The following is a 20,465-nucleotide window of genomic DNA, read 5'->3' on the forward strand; positions in this document are numbered from 1 at the left end:
TGAAGGACCCTCAGTTGTAACCTGTAAACATCCAAACACAAGCTGACTTCTTTGACCTCTAACTGTTTACAAACACTTTCATGGGGCACTCACAAGAATATGTGTGAATTTGGTGCAGTATATTCATAGAGACATTAAAGATTCATCGTGACAATATCACACTGAAACGGAGCAGAATCAGTCATATTACACTTTTTGCATTTAGGTCGAGAGTCCACATTTAGTATTGTGTGTAGTGGGTTTACAACAAGCACATTAAATTTGACTTAATGTTGGGTGTATGTTAATAAATTTAAAATAGAAGAGAGAAAAAAAAGGATACTGTCACCGGCAGCAAGTTTTTTTTTAAGTACTAAGTACAATAACAGTGAATAGGAGAAGCTTTGCTGAAGCAAATACACTGGACGCTACAATAAGAAATACTACAACGATACCACCTATTTCAATAATTGGCACAACTATTTAATTCTGATATCTTCTTTAATCTAACTTTTTCAAACTGAGATGCACGAGTTACGAAATGTGTTCACTTGTCCAAGAAAGGGTTCATCTTGTTTTGGAAGGCGTTATCAAAGTGATGCGTTGTGAAAAGTTTCACCAACACGTGTTCATTAAGGTTGCTGGCGGCCGCAGCCAGTTAGAGGTTTCATGGATGCCAAAACTTAAAGCTCCCGTGGATCTTTCCGGCTCACCAGTCTCTGGTTGACTTCAGAGAAGAATTTTGCATGAGAGCATGAGACTGAGTCACAGTTTGAAACTTTCTGACCGCTCAATCTCGTCGCTCTGGCAGGAGGAAGCAGAAGCTCTGTACTGTGGCCATTTCTGTTGTTGGGTGTGACCGTCTGAGACGCGGCATGGAGATCATTAACCTCTCGAGGTAATGCCTCCACCCAGCATGCTGCAGAAAAGCTCCAAATAATATCAAGATCAACAACTACAGTGTGTTCTAGTCTCTCCCAATCAAAAAAGTTCTCCCGACATCTCTTGCACGTATTGCATGTACTTTTTCAACACTTTATAATCGGATGCGGTGTACATTTCCCCGAGTGAGTATCTGACCCTTTATGCAGTGGAGAGTAAAAGACTTAAGAAGCTAAATCTGTGAAGTGGCTTATAACAAGCAGACCTACTTAAATTCTTCAAAATCTGATTCGAAGATATCCTCTCTTTTCATTCTGAGAGGTTTCGCTCCACTCGTTTTCAAAGGAAATGCATTTCGGAGTGTTTCTGATGGCCCTCAGAGCTGATCAGAGCCAAACATTTCATCACATACGGCTGGACACAAAATTCTGCGCACAGAAACTTTTTTTTTATTTATTTTTTTTCCTTCGAAAAGGTTTGACTCTTACGCCAAATGTCAAAGTCCCTCTAATGTTCGAGCCTCTGGACTTTTATTGACGAGCAAGAGATCGACTGACATCAGGAAATGTCACCTGACTGAAACGGGGCTGTAGAGACCATGAAAACATTTCATTGCTATCAAGAAATAGCATTTACAGAAAACTAGATCCCTCCAACTAAACTGCACGTCTGTTGGGCATCAAGGCAAAGCAAAGTCCCCAAACTGACCGCAAAGGACCTGCAGGAAAGTCTGACAGACAGGCGGCGGAGCGTTGTGCATCACAGACGCAGAAACGTCCTCAAAAGGAAACTTTAAAAAGTCTGAAAAAAACCCAACAACATCTGGATAAACTAGCTGTTTCATAAACTGGAAACAGATTAAGTTTACTTTTTTTTTTTTTTCTTTCTCTCCAAAGATGTTAGGAAGAAAAAAATGAGCTACATTTTAGTAAAAAAAAATACGGCTTCACCACCTGTGAGATTGAAGGGATGAATATTCTGCTTCGTGGAGGAGGAAAAAAAAAAAGTGCAGAGAGGAAAAGATTGATTCTACTAAATGTGAGCAAATGTTTCCTGTAAATGTAATGCTGGGTAAAGATATTGAAAGTGGACCAAACAATGAGAAGCCTAACAATCCATTATTGTACTTAAAGCTGCTATAGAAACTACACCAGCGTCTTCACCATCTACCATGAAAAAAATTCAGAGTGTTGGATCTACAGTTTGAATGAATAAATGTATGAATGTGACATTCTCTCTCATCCTCCCTGTCCAGCCCCCCGTTTTACTAATCTGTGGACTGATATTAATCGCCGTGGGTCGTGAGGGTGAAGGTCAGGCTTATTAGTGAGTTGGCTCAATTCATCTTCTGCGCTGTTTTTATCCATCCTGGAGTTGCAGGGGGACTGAAGCTGGTCACTGGTGACTACAAGGGGAGGCAGGGTAACATCCTGCACGGGTCCATCATCACAGGGCAGAAGACTCAAACAGGGAATATATTCCTGCTCAGAGATAAGAGCACTAACCTCTGCTTCACCCCGTTGCCCTCGTGGCTTGTCTCCAGACGCCAAAAACATGTTTTTTGTACCATTGAACATCACATGCTCAATCTGATTAGGTTAAAAATACATGAGATTAGGTGGGAAAAAGCTCTTTTGCCCTCTTATGTGTCCACCTATGACGTCCTTGTAATTCCGAATGTTTCAGTAGATCTTCAACACGTTGTACAAGAAAACCTAAATCTATTTCCAAAGATAAACCATGTGGACAAAGTTCTGTTTTTGCTCTGAATGAAGAATAAAATCATTCTCGTCTGGTGGAAAAAGAAAAAAAAGAAAAGATACTTGCATAAGTATGACGTATAAAAACACTGCAGGGGTTCAAGTCGCCTGCAGTTTTACACAAAGAGGAGCATCAGCGGCAGCCAAGCAAAGAACATTTTGTGTTCACGATGGCATGTTTGCAGCTTTGTCTGTACGTACGCTTGATCCAAACATTTTAACTCCTGAGGAAGTTCATTACTGAAATGTGTAAAGATGACAGCTGCTACTTCGCCGCGTTGACAATAACTTACTGTTTTCTCACCTTTACTGTAACATTTTTTCACATTACAGATTCATAATTTCAAAGGGGAAAAAAAAAAAAAAGTACCAACGAGTCACTACATTGGTATAAATGGGTCCATTTAAATAACACATTTGCATTTAGCGACTCATTACTGAGGACGCTCTGACACAACACACCCGGCTTTGAAGAGTGCCACACTGAACATTGTTCTGTATAACATTACACGTACAATCTGTAGAGTTTCGTGTGGCGTTCTTTGTGTCTTACACTTTGCGTCGTTAAAGCTCTGAGAAATATCACTGAATAATTTTGCGGCAGTGACGAATATGTGTGCTACTTAATCTCAGGCTTATGAATAATACTGAGGGCCTTTTATTCTCAGGGAGCTGAAAGCCGGTTGTTTGTTCTAAATCAAGTCTGAAATAACCGGGGCTGCTCGTGACGTACTCTTTCCATCCTTTACGCGTGTCAGGTAGCCGGCCACAGTGTAATTATCTCTGCCATATGCTCACAAAGGAGGTACTTTCAGTCCGTCACACCGACGGGGACAAATGCGGTTGAACCAGATTGTCACAAAAGAGGAAAAACAACACGTGAGCAGTGTTGGTGTAAAGATCAAGTCACAGCAGTCTTGTGCACACAGAGTCAAGAGAAGAAAAAAGACGGTTTGGAGGTAATTACAGTGACAAATTTGACCAAGAAGTACTTTGTCATTTGCGAAACGGTACCTACATAGAGAGATAATGCAAAGCACAGAACACGACCAGGCATAATGACCATTTCTTCTGTGGAAAAAAATCAATTAACGTAACATGTTTCAGTGAAACGGGAAAGTGGACGACTCATCTTCCCTCGATCATGAAACTTAATGGACTTGACACTTTATCGTAGTATGACCTGGAGAACGCTAGATTACTGACCTTCACAGGAAACATGATTAAAAAGATTTTATTCAGCTTCTGTGAGACTTCTGGGTTTTTTTTTACTTTAAACTTGGAAATGTGGAAAAAAAAAAAAAAAGTCATATGCACTTTGCACATAAAGCCGATGAAAGCAACAATACCTATGTCCACTTTTGAAAATACATCCGATGTGGACAGACAGTCACACTCAAGGTCCTTCTTTTTAGATAAATAACACAAAATCACAGAGTACAGTGGGACCCACAGTGTACCCAGTGAGTGGGAAAGGGTCGTATAACCTGTGAAAGAACTTTCTTTTTAGAAAATATTAAATGATGATAAGTTAAAAAAAACTAACATTTTAAACTTTCCATCACATAATACTGCACAAACAACTTACTGCTACTTCAAAATGTCATGTAGGTCAAGTGTATCTTAGTCAGTACTCTAAAATAGATTAGACAGGTATGACCGCAACCTGCATGGCATGAAGATAAAACAGGTTCCAGCTTTGAACCTGATCTCATATTATGGATCTATTAATGGGTTCTTTGTAAAAATGCTCTGTTTATTATTTTTTTTATTTGATTGATCTGATTTAAGAAATGTTAATGAATAAATGTTTTGTTTTGTCACAGTGAAAAAAGAAACATATTTAAATAACTAGTGGTTGTTTTAAGGGTAATATAGTGTGATTCATTACAAAGAAATCAAAAAGGTAATAACTACCTCAGTATACGCCTCTTCGTTTATGGCTTTGTGCTTTTCAAGAGCAGGGCGGCGTAAAATCCATTATTTCCCAAACGTGCTTTTTGGAGTGACATGCTGGATGGAAAATGATCATTTATATGTTCAAATGAATGGAAAACCAAAGGCTCATATCTCTCTGCATCTGGCACTGTAGGGAGATGAAAATGTTTTCCATCCATCCGTCCATCCATCCATCCATCCATCCATCCATCCATCCATCCATCCATCCATCCATCCGTCCATCCATCCATCCGTCCATCCATCCATCCATCCATCCGTCCATCCATCCATCCATCCATCCAGGAAAAAGCCCATGTTGCCTCGACAAACATATTTACGATAAATATGAAAGAACAATTGTAGATCTCAGTTATTTTTAAAGTGCTGCACAGTCAGAGAGAATTTCTATTAATCATAAATTCTGTCAATCAATAGACAAACAGGATACTGTCAGATCTTACAATCAGTTTCAAAATAAAATGGCAACACTTTATGTTTGAGAGAATGTATAACCCTTTTTTTTTTTATTTAGTCTGTTGAGCACACTAAGATTTTTCCACTTTGTTTATGACTGATGCAGCTAGAATACATCATTTTAAATATTGTAGGAATATATTTTTTTCAAATAGGTCACCTGCTGTTTTTTATGAATTAATTATGACATAACAGAAAAAATAAAACATGAAGCTCTTATCTTTTAAAGTCGTTTTGTTTATGTAATTGTTTTTGTCACTTTAACAGTCTTCACTCACTACAAAATTAGAAGTAGTGATAAAATGGGTCTCAGATGAGTCCGTCCATCCGTCGACTCACCATTAGAGTCACCATTTACCTTCTATGCATGTTTTTGAACTCGGGGAACAAACTAGAACACCTGTAGAGAACCCATGGACGCTCAGGGGTAACGTGCAAACCCGAAGTAGGAGGGATCCTGCTGCGAGTGTGAACATCACGTCACCATCACACCACATCGAAGATTCTCAGAATGTTTAAAAATCCACTTTTAATCTACAGACACAAGAATCAGCCGACACTTTCCAAAGTCGAGCATCTCTTTCACGGCTCCATGTTTAAGTGCAGACGAGCTCCGGCGGAGTCGAGCCGAACAGAATTTGCCTCATCGGTTCTCCCCCCTCTTGCCGGCTGCGGCTTCACGGACTGCGGCCCTTTACATTAAAGCCGGTGCGCCGTGTGAAAGGCCTTTCTGAATGCGTCCCGCGTGTGCGGACGGGAGCAGGGGGTCGCGGCTGTGTGTATCCGACTGAGAGCTGTGACAAAGTCGGGATTATGAAACTGCCTTTTATTTGAACGCACCAAAAAATGAGCTCAGTCAGTCACACTTCATGTGGCAACAAGCAAAACAGCCTCCCCCCTCATCCTCCATTCCAGTCCCTCCCTTCCCTTTCTTTTTCCTCCCACTTTCATCCACTTTTAATGTCTGACACTTTGATACTGAACATCCTATTTCCCGTGTTCTGGTCGGTTGGCTTTACATGCAGATGGGCTGGCAATTTGCATAGACTCAAAGGTCTCTCTTCTCTCCTGATGCTTTCTGACAACGGAGTGTCTATTCATCCTCCGTGTTAAGCATCCCTCTGAGGACTTTGCCTGAATTGCTGTCTCATGGTGCTTCAAGTCTCGTTTTACACTGCAGGAAGTGCTGAGGAATTGGATTAGGAATATATTCCTTCAGAGGGAAGCGTCACGAAGCGCCGAGGCAGACTTGCATCTGAGCATCTGATGGATAGGTTCACCGGCGATATCAAAGCCTGTCGCATGCTTTTGCAGGAGAGTCACGCCGGGTGTGATTTTAAGTCACGCTGAGTCCATATCACAAACACCGTTGGCTCTCGTGGACTCTGTTATAAGTCACCCTCACGTGGGAGACACAGAGAGGAACACTGGAGGGTATCGGGAGAGCGACGAGATTAGCTTCTTATCCTCGCGTCACCTTAAGTGGCTGCTCTGATCATACATCCACCAGACGACCTGAAGTCTGCCTTTGGAGAACCATGGAGCTTTGAACATGCTCAGGAGGGGGTCAAAACAAAGAGACACTTTCTAGTCCTACTTGTTCCACATCATCACCGACGACACAGAAGTTGCTGCATCCGTATTTTGAGGATATTTTCTTTGCAGTTTTGTGGATTTTAAACAAACTTTTGAGTAAAGCTGTGTGCCGAACTAAAAGCCTCTGTAGTCACCAGCCATGTCCTCTTATTATGTTTTTATTTTTTAAATTCCACTCTTCCGGGCCGGACTGAAAACAATCGTTTTGAAATTCATAGGCGGATACTGACCAAAAAAACTCCAGAGTGAGAATACACAGGAAAGGCAGCGAGGGAAGAGGTTTGACTGGAGAAGACAGAGGGTGGGTACAGTGGTGAAGTGAAAGACAAACATGAGAGATGAAACAGGCGAGTGAGAGTGATGGAGCGACAGCTGAAAGAGGATGAAGACCAAGCTGGAAAAACAATGGAATGAATAAGAAAAGGCTGTGATACACTTCAGAAATATATCAAGCAAATGTCAAATATAATTTGGATCCCTGTCACCGTGGCGATGGAAGGAGAGTCAGTGGCTACCGAAGAGGGGTTTGGATCGCCTTAAAATATCACAAGTTTGTTTATTCACATTAGAAAAGAAACAATGTTTTATAAAAAATACAAATAAAAACCTTGTTGTATTATGTTAACTCTTTATCTGACATATTGGGTAACTTCCACATAAATCAAGCTGATACTTGTTAAACATGCACATCTTGTCTCGTAACTAACTACAACTTTTATAGATGTATTTTATATTTATGCACCTAAAATGGAGGCTCAGAAGGAATCGGTAGCTTATTGATGTGGTTCTGCTCATATGTCCCTCTTCTTCTTCTTTCAGATGCATTATCAAGAGTTAAATTGTGAAAATTGTGTGATTTTGGTCGGTTATGCTCGTCTCAACAGATTTGATTTAATACAAACATCATATATCATTTGTGTTCTTTACTCTACCCACACACCTTATTTCAGAATTGCCATTTTTGTTTGTTTGTTTTGTTTTTGTTTTTAGTTTAAAGGGAAGTCGAGGATTTTCATGAAGCACTTAATTCTAAAAAATGTTATTTAGATATTTACAAAGTTGCTAAGATATCTTCAGTCGACACAACTTTTATTCATCATTTTTCAAGAAGTCAAAGAAGTTGGGGAATTTGTGTTTTAATTATTTGTTTTATAAAGTGCTGTGTGGACATAAGAGTAAATCAGAAAGAGTGGGACGGTCCTTTTCCTTTTAAATTTTTGAAACGGAATCACAATGAAAAGTTAAAAATGGAGAACAAAACTATTAATTAAATTATTTAAACACACTTCATTTATTGTAAGTATAATGACAACTAATTAAGATTAGAAAATAAGTTTAAATGTAAGTTGTGATCGTTGCAAAGTTATGTAATGACTTTAAGAAAAGGAAGTCCAGGATTCAGAATCAGATTTTTTATTTTCGATAAAATTCTAAAGAAAACTTTGCTCAAATAAGTGACTGTGGTGAATTAAAAAGTAATATTTTTACACAGAAGGGGGCAAAAAACCATAAGACTACTAGAAAGACACCAGAATTGTACATAAACACTTGCAAATTTCACAACTGACTTATAGATCAGACAGGAGGATCATCTCATGCACGTATAACAGACAAATGAGGAAACGTTGCAACAATAAACACAAACTGGCCTTAATTAAAAGTCATAACTCTCACTGGACAATATAGAACCTGCAAGAGGAAGAAAGTTGGAGTCACAGGCCCACCAGTGGGACACTGTGAGCCTGTAACATCATTTTCCTCCACACAAATGTAATTCCAGACAATGTCCCGGTGTGTTTATCGCAGCACCAAAAACACACACCATCACATCTCTGCAGTGATTATGAAGCCTCCGTTCATTGCCTCTTTTATTACTGTTATTATTAATAAATCAGGCAGGCCGTGAAGCCCGGACAGATAAGGGTAGATGGTGTGGTGGTGGTGGGCTGGGGAGGGGAGGGGAGGGGAGGGGAAGGGGCTCGGAGTGGTAATTGCTGGTGTAACAGTGTGTGCAGCCCCGCGGTGGCCTCGTAAGCGACCCGCTTTATTAGATCGGCCGGGATCGATCCGCGCCGCGCGGCCCGGACTAATCTCCAGGCGGGGTGGAGAGAGAGAGAGAGAGAGAGAGAGAGAGAGAGAGAGAGAGAGAGAGAGAGAGAGAGAGAGAGAGAGAGAGAGAGAGAGAGAAGGGGCGGGGGGCGGCAGATCGATGGGCCTGGATTCAATCATGTCTGGAAACGGGAGAAGGTAATTTATTGTAATCACTGGCGCTAAATGGAAAACGTGAGAACAACGCGCCCGTGAGGCCCGCGAGGAGAACTACAGCGTGTCGGTGGAGGCGCGCGGGGAGGAGACGCTCCGATGAGCGTGTGCGGGAGGAGGGGGGGAGCACGTGCACAATCAGAACTACAGTGGAGGGTTCAGACACACATTCTACACATTATCTCTTATTTAGATTGGCATTTACTTGTGGAAAAACACACCGAAAAAAATGAAAATAAAATAAAAGCGCAAATTCAAATTATTTACTTCCATTAACAGTGAAGAAATCCAGGTTCTGAGACGTAAACAAGTTTAAAAAAAAAAAAAAATCCAAACTTTATTGATACAGTATTTTTGTTTGCAGGTTGGGGTGGCTGTGGCTCAGTTGGTATGGAGTGGTTGCCTCTCAATCAGAAGGTTGCAGGTTCTATTCCCCCCTGTCGACATGCCAAAGTGTCCTTGTGCCCAAAATACTCCCAATGGCTGAATTGAGCACTGTGAGTGCTTGTGTGGATGTGATTAACAGTGTAAAGTGCTTTGGGGGCAGCTCACAAAGTGGAAAAGCTCTATATAAGTGAAATCTTTTTTCAAGTGGACCTTTGCCCCCACCCCCCGGGGCATCGCACCATAGCAGCCAGACTGCTCCTAGTTAATTATGAGTAGGATGGGTTAAACAGTGAATGTTTCCAAGGGGATCAATAAAAAAAAAAAAAAGTCTTTATTTATTTCTTTTCCATTTCAAAATGTGAGGTCAGGGAGTGTCATACATGTATACACATGTGCGCACGCGCACATACACACACGCACACGTACGTATAATTGCAATAATAAATTTTAGGTGGATGACACAGATCATGATTCAACTTGTATCATACTTTTGAGTCACAAGTGGAAATTTTGCTGGTCAGAGGTGAGACATGGTGAGAGGTGAGAGCGTGGTACATTTCCTCCAGCAGCTCTTCGTTCTATATAGTCAATGTTGTTAGCTTCTGTAGTTCCCATCATCTGCTTAAAACATCCAGTGTTGCTGTGAACCATCACCTGTACTACTAAGTAATGAGCCAGATATGAGGTCACACTGAGGAGAAAGTATAGATATTGTTTTCAAATGTATGGACCAATAAGGTTCTCAGGAAGAAAAGAAAAACTTGCAGATACCTGAAAAATCCACTTTTTAAGTAGTTACTTGATACTTCAGAAGGCAGTTGTCCTAAACAACAAAAGAATCACTCAGATGAGACATTGTTCACAAGTGAAGTTCTTGAACCTTTTGTCTGAGAATAGTGGCTCATTTTGTCATCTTTTAACAAGGAGCACATTTGTGAAAATACACCCACAAGCATAACATAACAAGCGTTGTATAATTCATACCTTTACAATTCCAAAGTGCTTTGTTTTGATGAAGGCTTCCTTCCTGGCTAGATTGTTAGAAATAAAACATGAAGAAAAGGTAAGAGAGGAGCGACAGTGAATGCCCTACAGATTAGAATACCACACATACAGTAACATAACAACAAAGAAATAGCACAATCATGTTTTATTCAACAGTTCAGAGAGCTGTTACTGTGACACACACAGACAGACACATGCATACAAAAACTCATAGCAGGCTCACTATGCAGACAGAAATGATGATTCTTCAGGTAACATATAAAAGAAGACTAAAAATGTCCTGGTTCTGAGTGAAATGTGTGCAAATGGAAATCAGACATTTAAAAAAAAAAAAAAAAAGGCTTAGGCAGCAACCGGTGACACAAGTAGACAAGTGATATCACGCTCGACAGTTTCGCTCCTCTTCTTCATTCTCGAGGAGGTAAGCTGGCTTGTATTGCTTGACCCCCCTCTTGTCCACCGTCTGGAGGGACGCATTGCGAATGGTATTGTCCATGCTTCCAAGTGAAGTGTACCTGTGGGCCGATGGACAAATTCAACATGAACAGTTCTGCTTTTTCACTCTTCATCCCCAGGTATAGAAATGATACCAAAAAAAAAACTAAATCCAAAGAGAGGATGCTCTTACCCTTTATCATAGAGAATACAGTAGGGGACATATAATGTCCTCAGAAACGACCAGATGTCATGATACGTCCAGTCCTGTGGAGTGAAATTGGTTTGTGATTTACTCACATGATGCTGGCACATTTATAAATACCGTGTTTTTACACAGTATTCCAAGGGGAGGAGAGTATTCTTGAATGTTTCAGTGCCTGATAACACTGGGCGTCAAAGTTCCTCAAATGTGAGAAAATTATAATGAGCTAACGGCACCAAATCTCTCCAATGGATGGAAGATATAGACAAAGTTTAAACGAGGGCAGGAGTCGACAGCTTCCCACGGAACAAAATTGGTCTCTAGCTACGAATCAAATATAATCCTCAAAACTAAGACAAAACAAGTTTAGAACATTTCATATGTTGTTCTAAGGACAGAAATGATGGTTTGAGTTGCATTTACATCAAGAACTATAATTCATTTCAGTGCTGTTTTTAGTTTATCTTTTTTGTTTGACTAAATCCCTTCACATATAAAGTATACTATACTATACTATACTATACTATACTATACTATACTATACTATACACAGTATAGTGTATGTGTGGTTTTTTTTCTATTGCAGTCACTGACGCTGCTGTCACAACATTTCACTGCTGCCAACTCTGTGTTTTAACAGTGATTCTTCTATACGGCATCATTGGCAGCGAAAGCGAACAGGTCTGTCTACATTGACTGAAACTCTATTTACGTACAAGATTTATGTTTTGGGGGATTTTTCCCTGAATGTCTGTGTCAGAAACTAACAATCACGTTCAGTGAAAAGTGATAGGCAGATGAGATAGTGTGAATGAAAACTTTAGTCCACAAAATATTTAACTGTCACGTTTGGCCGTGTCTTTTTCTGGAAGATTAGAGCCACTTTAAAAGAGTGTTTGTTGACTGTGCGACGGAATAAAAGTAAACTCGAATGTATGCTTGCATCGCGGCACGGTGGTGTAGTGATTCACACACAAGCCTCACAGGAGTCTTTGCTTGTTCTTCATGTATGTGTAGCTTTTCTGCAGGTACTCTGGTTTCCAGAAAACATGCACTTAAGGTTAATTGGTCATTTCAAATGACCCACTATAATACTCATCTGAACTAGTTTACAGCCTCCACCACACATAGTTGGACACAGCAGGTAGAGAAGATAGACGGATGTCTGTTTATGTCATTTGATAAAAGCTGCAGGAGGCAAAAAAGCCAAAAAAAAAGGCCCGTTTTAGATCAGTAAAGCAGCCTACTGACCAAACTCTACGCAAAGGAGCCATGTGATGAAATGTAGGTTTGGGTTGTGCCCATAAACAATAGTGCATCCTCCTGTCTTAGTTTGATATCATGTACAGTTCTGAACCGCATTACTTATGTTCTTTAAATTCAAACAAGCACTGTGAGGATTCATGTTTAAAGGCTCATTTTAATCTTAAAAAGAATAAATTACGATATAGACTTCAGTTCAGAGTAGAAACATAAATTTAAAACGTGCAGATTATTTAGCATTTCAACTGGTGCAAGTTCCAATAAGTTTACATTTTCAACAATTAACAAATAACATCAAATGCATTAATAGGATCTTGTAACATGCAGTGAAGACTGCAGCAGAAAAAGGTATAAAAAGGTACAACATATTTCTAAAGGAATTGACTTATTGTTCCTTTTTTTAACAGTAAACATGTGCACTTTGAATAAAAACAATAAATAAGGAATGCATGCACTCAATTTCAACTGCTTGTTTTGTACACTTTAAAAACAATTTACTAATGCAACCTAAAGCAACTTTTTGTCAAATCCAATTTTCATTTTCTCCAAAGACCAATACTAATCTTTTTTGTTGTTGACTGATTTTGACCTTAAAATGTCAACTACAGACAGTAACAAATACAAGATACCACTCAGGCTTTTTTTTTGCTTTATAAAGACCAATAGATTCATCCGTGTGTTTCTTCACTCAGTGTTGCAACATAGTAGAAGCTTCTGGTTTGGACATGTGTTTTTCATTTTAATCTTAGCAGATAACTCGCATAACAAATGTGAATATTTGAGATTTGGTTACTAGGAAACAAGTGTTCGCTCATTCCCATTTGGCTGTAGCAGAGTCCTTCCTGGTACAAATCCTCTGGCTATGTCTGATGTGTGGAGGTTTGACACTCGCTGGACAATCGGCAAATGTGGAGAGAATTTTTTTTTTAGTAAGTTTAAAATTTAATGCCTCAATTTTGCGATTCTGTCCACATTTTCCACATAGTGGCAATCAGACGACTGTACAGATGCTCATTTATCAAAAGCAAGAATAATGTACATGGGTACGAGACAAGCAAAGAAATTAATCTATGGAGAGCTCATAGTGTTTTTTTCCCCCTTCAATATAAGTCGATTATGTCAAATCTCAAGGTTTTCTAGTGAGGTTGGAGCGGAATACAAACACTACGATACGATGAAACATTGTTTGTGTTATTTTTGTGCGAGTCTCTCACCAGCAGCGGGTTGATTCTCATGTAGTCTGGCCAGCCGCGGTCAGTGGGACACATTGGGGTGAGGGTGAGTGAGTAAGGATCGCTCCTCCTGGTCCCCATAAGGACGGCTTTCAGCTCCGGCCTCCTTTCCTGCACCTCGCTCAGAGCCTGCCGGATGCTGCCCTCCACAGAAATCAGCTCCAGGTCGTACCTTTGGAAAACACAAATAACAAAACGCAACCAATTAGACTAATAAGAAGGAGAAGAAGAAGAAAAAAAAAGTCTCATTAGAACTCGCCCTCTCTGGCTCACCTTTTTATCGTGTCCTGAAGGAACCTCTCCATTTCGGGGAACGGAGAGCTGATACGGATATACAGAGCTTTCACCTTGTTTTTGCCATCCGGATACCGACTGAATGCAGTAAGAAGACAGAAATGGGACGTTAAAAATAGATCAATAACAGGGGCACCGAAAAGGATTAGACAAACGTTGGTGCTCCTTATAATCTCCCCCAATCTGCTCGCTACAGGTCCAGGAAGCCCCCAAAACTCACTCCGTCTTGTCTGAAATTTTTCTCTGTCTAGTTGCTGTCCTCCAATGCACTTCCCACTTACATCTTGCTGAGCTATGTCACACCCCACTGTGCAGGAATGGTATCATTATGTTTTTAATTTGGACCTCCCCCCCCCATGTCTCCGAGGTCATTTGTTTTCCCCCGATTAAATGATTCTCCGTCCTCGCCCCCTCCTGCTACCGTTTCAGTGCAGCGTAGCAGAGATGAAGCAGCGCCGTGCAGTCTTTTCCTCCGTTGAAGCCGACGCAGATTTCCTCTGTTGAATACTGATCCAGCGCCGCCTCGATCGTTTTCAGTGCAGACAGGACTTTCTCAGCCAGTGATGTGCCTGTTGGAAAATATCCACAGAAAAAAAAAAAACACATTTTTTCTTCTTTTGTTTTCCAAGGGAATGTCATAAAATTTTGTTGGACATCATAAAGATGATGATCAGTGATTTCAAATATGTTCCTCTTTTATTACTTGTCAATGACTAAATATGTTCTCCAGTCCATCTCACACCCATTTTAGACTTTTCTTTTCTTATCCACTATAATTTTACAGCCATAATTACTTTAATATTTTGCTCCATAATTGTTCCCAATGCCTGTATGAAGCGTGAGTCTTCCCTTTGGGATTTACTTCAGGTTGACACACTTAAACTCATCGTCCCTGCCTCTGCACACTCTCTTTCTCACCACTGTTGGCCATCGTGTACACTTCGGCAGGAGCGATCGACACCGGGTCTGTGACTAAGGACACAACGCTCCCTTTGGGCAGCTCCTCAATCAGCTGTGCTCCGGCGTTATCCAACTTCTCCTGGCTGTCAGAGTCCAGGACCAGCCGGACTCGGTGGTAGTTGCTTAACCAGTCGGGGTAAGAGCCGAGAGCCACCTGTCGACCCCAACCAGCCTGAAGTTTGGTCAGGACCGGGGCGAGCTCCGCTTCATCTGCATCCACAAACACCTAATGAAATGATGTTTGGTTAGCTTCCCTGTCCTCATTCTATCCAGGTTGTTTGGCGATGACAGGCAGGGTCACGGTGCTACCTCCCGGGTGTGAAAAGTCGTCCCAGAACCAGCAAACAGGTGCTCCAGCCCGCTGAAAGCCCGCTCCAACAATGAGGGAATCCCAGGGAAGATATACACGTTGTGCACACTCACCTAAGAGAAGGTGAGACACATCAGACAGTGAGACTGTATCTGTGCAAAATCGACAATAGCTACGATACATGCTTATGAGATGCATATAACTATAATAATTACTGTCCATTGTTCTTTTAATGACTCATTTCAATGGATAGAAGTACAGCTAAGCTGTACATCTCAGCCTGAAGAACATCCAGAAAGCACCAGAAACATTACCCCAATAATATAGAAGTTTGTAATGAAAATGTCACCATGTAATGACTTCAGAAAACAGCAAGATAAAAGTGTGAATGGTTCTCACGTCTGGTGTCTGCAAGTGCTCAGTGTAATTATTTTCCCCATTGTTATGACTTGTTTTTCAATCCTGCGTTGCTTGATTGTTGATACTGCCATTTGTATTCAAGAAAACTCCAACCCCCACGTTTACGTCGATCGTTTTCATTTCGTCTCTCCATTGTTCCTCCATTTTTCATCGGCAATAGAAGCAGATCTCCACTCTCTCCGTGTTTTTGTTGTTTGTCTTGTCTTATATGTTTGTCCTCTGTCCATATATTACTACACATATTTGACAGTTATATTTGAGATGTGAAACCAAAGTATCTTTGCGAAAGAGAGTTGTTGTCATTTAGCCGTCTATAAGATGATGTAAGATTCGGCCAGTGCTGCGTGACTTCACTCACCAGAGGGTAGCGGAGAGTTTGCCCAGTCTGAGGATCAACTCCATAGTTGAGCTTGGCTGAACGAGGCACCATGGCCAGCTTCATAGTGGGGCTGTTTGTGTCCGCTACTCCAAAAAACTCCTCAACCAGCCGGGAAAGCTCGGGGTGGGGGTGAACCTCTTCCTGGAAGGCCATGGCAATGCTCTCGAAGGTGACGTCGTCATGAGTGGGTCCGATGCCGCCTGAGGTGATGAGGTGTGTGTACTGAGGGGAAAGGAGGGCCACCTCTTTGGCAATGATCTCCTGAACATCTGGGATGACCGTTATGCGCCGAACCGACACCCCAACTTTCCTAAGCGCTCGTGTCAGAAAGGCGCTGTTGGTGTCCACTGTGTGACCCTGGAAGAGACGCACAGCTACTTTCAATCCGGCGTTTCCACCTTCAGTTAAACTTCAAACTCGAGGATGCGCAAAAGGAACTTCAAGGTCTTGCTTGATTCAATTCAAGGACCGTGGACATATTTGGAGGGTGAAACACGACACTGGACAGAACCAAAGACTTCATGTTTAAATCATGATCGCGTCAAGTCGAGTTATAATAGCAAACTTGTCCTTTCAATACTGAGTGCCGCTGCCACATCAAATAGCCATCGCAAGGTTTTCCTGGGGTTACGAGACGTTGATCCAAGCTCGGATATCGTTCCAAAGAAGTCAAGGCTTCCTGATGAGAACGTATATGTTAATAGACTTTAGATATATTCAAGCCCATAGAATCTTCAGAATAAGAATAGCATGGCTCTATTTTGATTTTCCCAATTCTGCAAACTCTCAAGGATTTTCAGTGGGGGGGGACTGTCAATCACACAGAGATTAAAATATACATAAGAAATGGGTATTATTCAACACTGAATCACCTTGAGGATCTCATCTCCAATGATGAGAATGGCCGCGGTGGGAGCGTCCCCATTGGCTGCTATGGACGGACTGGAGCCTGGCTGATTTGTGGACATGGTCGCTCTGCTGAGATGAGCTGCCAGTCTCCTCACACGCACCACTGCTCTACTCAGCGTAGGAAGGGAAAAGCTGGAGAAACCAAAAAGCAATTGAACAGTGTTTAAATAACATTTATGGTATCTGTTCATAGCACACTCCTATAAACCTCAACAAATTAAAAAAGCTTTCTTGTCAATTTTAACCCTTAAAACAACCCATTCACAAATAAAAATAAAACAAAATAGGTCATGCGATATAAGTCAAATCTCATGGTGTTTTTTTTTTTCCTTTTTAATTGTTAGTTTGTTCCTGCAAGGAAAAGTAAAGAAACACTTCTTACATCAACATGAATCTACATGGAGCATCCCAAACGTTTTATAACAGCTCAGGTCCTCCCCTTCATAGCTTGTCTTCTACCAGGAAATATCTTGAAATAGACACACGAATAAGCAGAGCAGAGAAGCAGAGAGGAGGAGAAAACGGTGAATAGGTGCTACATCCCTGTAAAGACCACACTTCATCTTCTACTTCCTTCTAGTTTCAATTTCTCATGTATTATCCCTTGAAATAAATGCATGGGAATGATTGAAAGTGGAAGTTGAATGAACATAGTTTATGTGTTACATGTGACATGGATTAATATTCACTTTATACCACAGGATCTAAAAAATTTCAACCGTTTATGGTTGCACCACAGTGCCTGTATATGCTCCACAAATACAAGCAAGCTGTGATTGAAATTTGGAGTATGTTGATTAATACACCATGGCTGTACAGTGGTTAGAAATATCGCCTCAGAATATGTTGGCATGTTCTTTGTGTGCAGATTTCTAGCTTCCTCCCACAATCCAAAAAGATGCTTGTTAATTAGTTGGTAATCGTTGCATGGTGATGATTGTGTGCCTCTTTGTGTGAGCTATGTATAGCTGTGGTGACCTGTCCAGACTGTAGTCTGCCTTAGTGTAGATCCCCCAGCAACCTTTATCTGGTTAATAAAGGTAAAGAAGATGGTTGAAGGAATGGTTTGTTGAATAGCTTTATGAAGCGGATGCTGAACACATTTCCTCCTCCCCTACAGAAACCACAATTGGTGACAAAATAGCAAGCAGACTGCAATCTTTAATCAACTGAAATCAAATTGAGAGCACATAAGATGTCCTGTAAAGATAAATGTAAAACAAAAAAAGAAAAAAGAATTGAGTAAATGTTTAAATGACAGACACCAGCAAAGATCAGTGCTCAAAAGGTAACATGAGGACAATGTGGGCTGTTCAATCTAGAACATTTCCACAAGGGGGGGGGGGGGGGGGGGGGGAGAGAGACTTGCAGGATGTCACATCGTGAGAAGGGAGACAAAAAGACAAAGTGGAAATAATACCGCATTTGTAATCAAAGGAAGTTGCATAGATAAGCACAATTCAGCAAAAGAAGGAAGTGCACAGCCACAGGGTTTCAGGGACATTTTACTGATTTTAAAACAGTTGAGCATCTGTGAACACACACTTTGTATTTGATTCAGTCTGAAGAAAGTAAATCTTTTGTATGTCTTACTAACTGAAACATATATCTAGGAAGTGAGCACAACCAACCTACTATAAGAACATAATCGTGGTAGCCGTTGATGTAACCTGTATATACTATGTTGCACCTGAATACGTGTACATCCATTTATCATCATGTAATAAGATTACACGGAGATATCTAATCAACCCTCAACAATTCTAAGAATAGTGAGAAATCTCCATGATGGTTACTTAACCCACTGTGACGGCACAGTCATCGGGAAAGCAGTGCGTCAAAATGCAAGGTTAACTAAATATTACATGTGATTTAGGATGTTGTAGAGTCTCCTTTCAACTAGAAAATGCTGCGAGGGAGTCCACAAACATATTAAATGTATGATTTTGACAACAATACTCGTTATAAACGAGGACAACTTACTACTGAGTCGCTTATGTCTCCGTTACGTATCCTCCCGTTGGTGGCCAAACGTCTTGCAGGATGTCACAGCAGCCGTCCAATCACATTCCTCCAGAATGCGCGACAGCCAATCACATGTAAGGAGGTGGGCCCACGCGTGTATGTACACGGAAGAGACTACATGATAGCGCGGATATGTTAAGCTGATCCAACAAACCTCTGATGAGGGAATGTATGTCACTGTGTCAAAACAGACGATAAATAATATATTTGAGCGTGAAATATTCGTGATCGTCGATCTGCGTGCACTCCTTTGCGCTAATCGGAAGCAGGCAGACGTCAAGGAGCAGCAACTCTTCTTCTCCCGGAGCGGGAGTTAAAATAACTCGTCTGCTCCCAGCGGCCGGAGGACGAAACAACAACAAGCCCACTCTTCACCCTGCCTGTTTAAAGTGTTGATGTTACTTTCTTGGCCTGTGGGTGGAGCATGATAAATCAGTGTGGATTTCCTCTTCAATACTGAACCCAAGATGAGGATAGAATCACCAGCCACACAATATTATAGGCTGGAAATAAATAACATAAAAAATAAATCCATTTTCTTAAAACTGTGTAGGATAGACACTTTTCTAATGGTTATAGGGATGTATCCTAGAATCTGGAAACATATTTTTAACATTCTTTTTTGTTGAATAGGGTTTCAGATGGGGTTAAGGTGTTATAAAAAAACACCTATTTCACAGATGTCTTAACACGTTACAAACAAACAATGACACTTCTTTACATTCAAGAGATGCAGTCAGCAAGCATCATATTTTGTGTCTCATTTTACTTTTGTTTTCACCAGTCAATTTGCATGTAATGATAATTCTATTTCCACCTCATTTCAGCTGTTTGTACTGGTTTGGTGTTTAGTGGCACATATTTGGGTTATTGTGTCCCCACTGTTTTGCATCTCATTATGTATTTAAATTTGTATCTCCCTGTAGCTATTCAGTTACTCTCATACCATGTTATATATCTTATTGCAATATGTAGTTTTATGCTACTTTGTGGAGCATCTCTGAAATAACAGCAGCATAATACAAATGCTGTACCTATTTTCACTAGAATACTATTCAAAATGACTTATTATTATTATTATTAATTATTTACCTGAGAAGGGAAACCAACTCATCTGAAACAAAGAGAAAGTAAAAGCAACAACTGTACTTGAACTGTGTGCTAAACGGTATGCTTTAACAACCCAGTGGTCAAAAATGGCAATGATAAAGTTAATGATATACAAAGAAATCAATATGAACCACAAATACCCAGCAAGTGTACTCCAGGGTTTCTAATAGGAGATAATGATGTTGGGGAAACATGCAGTGCTCAAGTGGTAGTATGGCTGGACCGCAGAGGGGTTGTGACCCATGGACACCCCCTATTCGGACTGATGTACTTTTTTTTTTTAATACAAGATCATTATATGCGGTCATTGCACAAGAAAATACAACTCAACCCAAAAAGTAATCTGAACATGAGTTATACATGTATTGTTAGACATCACATTACATTATATGATAATTAGATAAAAGGAAGTGGTTGTATTGTAGTTTTGGAGCGCTGACTAAATAATATCTGTCCACTCTGTTAGTCACATGCTAACTTTTAAAGTCTAATTTGTTGCCATCCTGATAAAACAATAAGTGCAACAATACATTTAATTTTGAATAATTTAGACGTCATCTCACGGATACCTGACACACTAACAGGTCCACACGTGGAAAGTAAAGTAGAAGTATTTACAAAGAGAAGAAATCCATCCATC

The 20,465-nt window shown here is 40.6% G+C and overlaps 1 protein-coding gene across 2 annotated transcripts; it reads right to left on the reverse strand.

Moving 5' to 3' along the window:
- Window positions 1–9,586: 9,586 nt before the first annotated feature.
- Window positions 9,587–19,017, reverse strand: flad1 (flavin adenine dinucleotide synthetase 1). 2 transcript variants are annotated; one of them, XM_080472476.1, is made up of 11 exons: window positions 18,674–19,000; window positions 17,073–17,159; window positions 16,654–16,822; window positions 15,761–16,138; window positions 14,982–15,095; window positions 14,631–14,898; window positions 14,134–14,281; window positions 13,692–13,790; window positions 13,401–13,590; window positions 10,912–10,985; window positions 9,588–10,798 (listed from the first exon to the last, which is right to left on the reverse strand). In XM_080472476.1, the coding sequence occupies exons 2-11, from the start codon at window positions 17,078–17,080 to the stop codon at window positions 10,663–10,665; spliced, it is 1,584 nt and encodes a 527-aa protein (XP_080328602.1). In that variant the 5' UTR covers window positions 17,081–17,159; window positions 18,674–19,000; the 3' UTR covers window positions 9,588–10,662. The 2 variants fall into 2 exon arrangements, with proteins under 2 accessions (XP_080328603.1, XP_080328602.1); XM_080472477.1 differs by lacking the exon at window positions 17,073–17,159 and having other exon boundaries at window positions 9,587–10,798; window positions 18,674–19,017.
- Window positions 19,018–20,465: the final 1,448 nt, after the last annotated feature.

Source organism: Lipophrys pholis (assembly GCF_963383615.2).
Source record: "Lipophrys pholis genome assembly, chromosome: 9".
NCBI lineage: Eukaryota > Metazoa > Chordata > Actinopteri > Blenniiformes > Blenniidae > Lipophrys > Lipophrys pholis.

What these genes read in the sequence shown, in the direction of transcription:
- flad1 (XM_080472476.1), bottom strand. An exon ending in TTGGAGATGAGATCCTCAAG is followed by an intron (nt 16,139 to 16,653) that starts GTGATTCAGTGT and finishes CGTCTCTTCCAG; the next exon opens with GGTCACACAGTGGACACCAA. An exon ending in GTACACGATGGCCAACAGTG is followed by an intron (nt 14,282 to 14,630) that starts GTGAGAAAGAGA and finishes ATTTTCCAACAG; the next exon opens with GCACATCACTGGCTGAGAAA.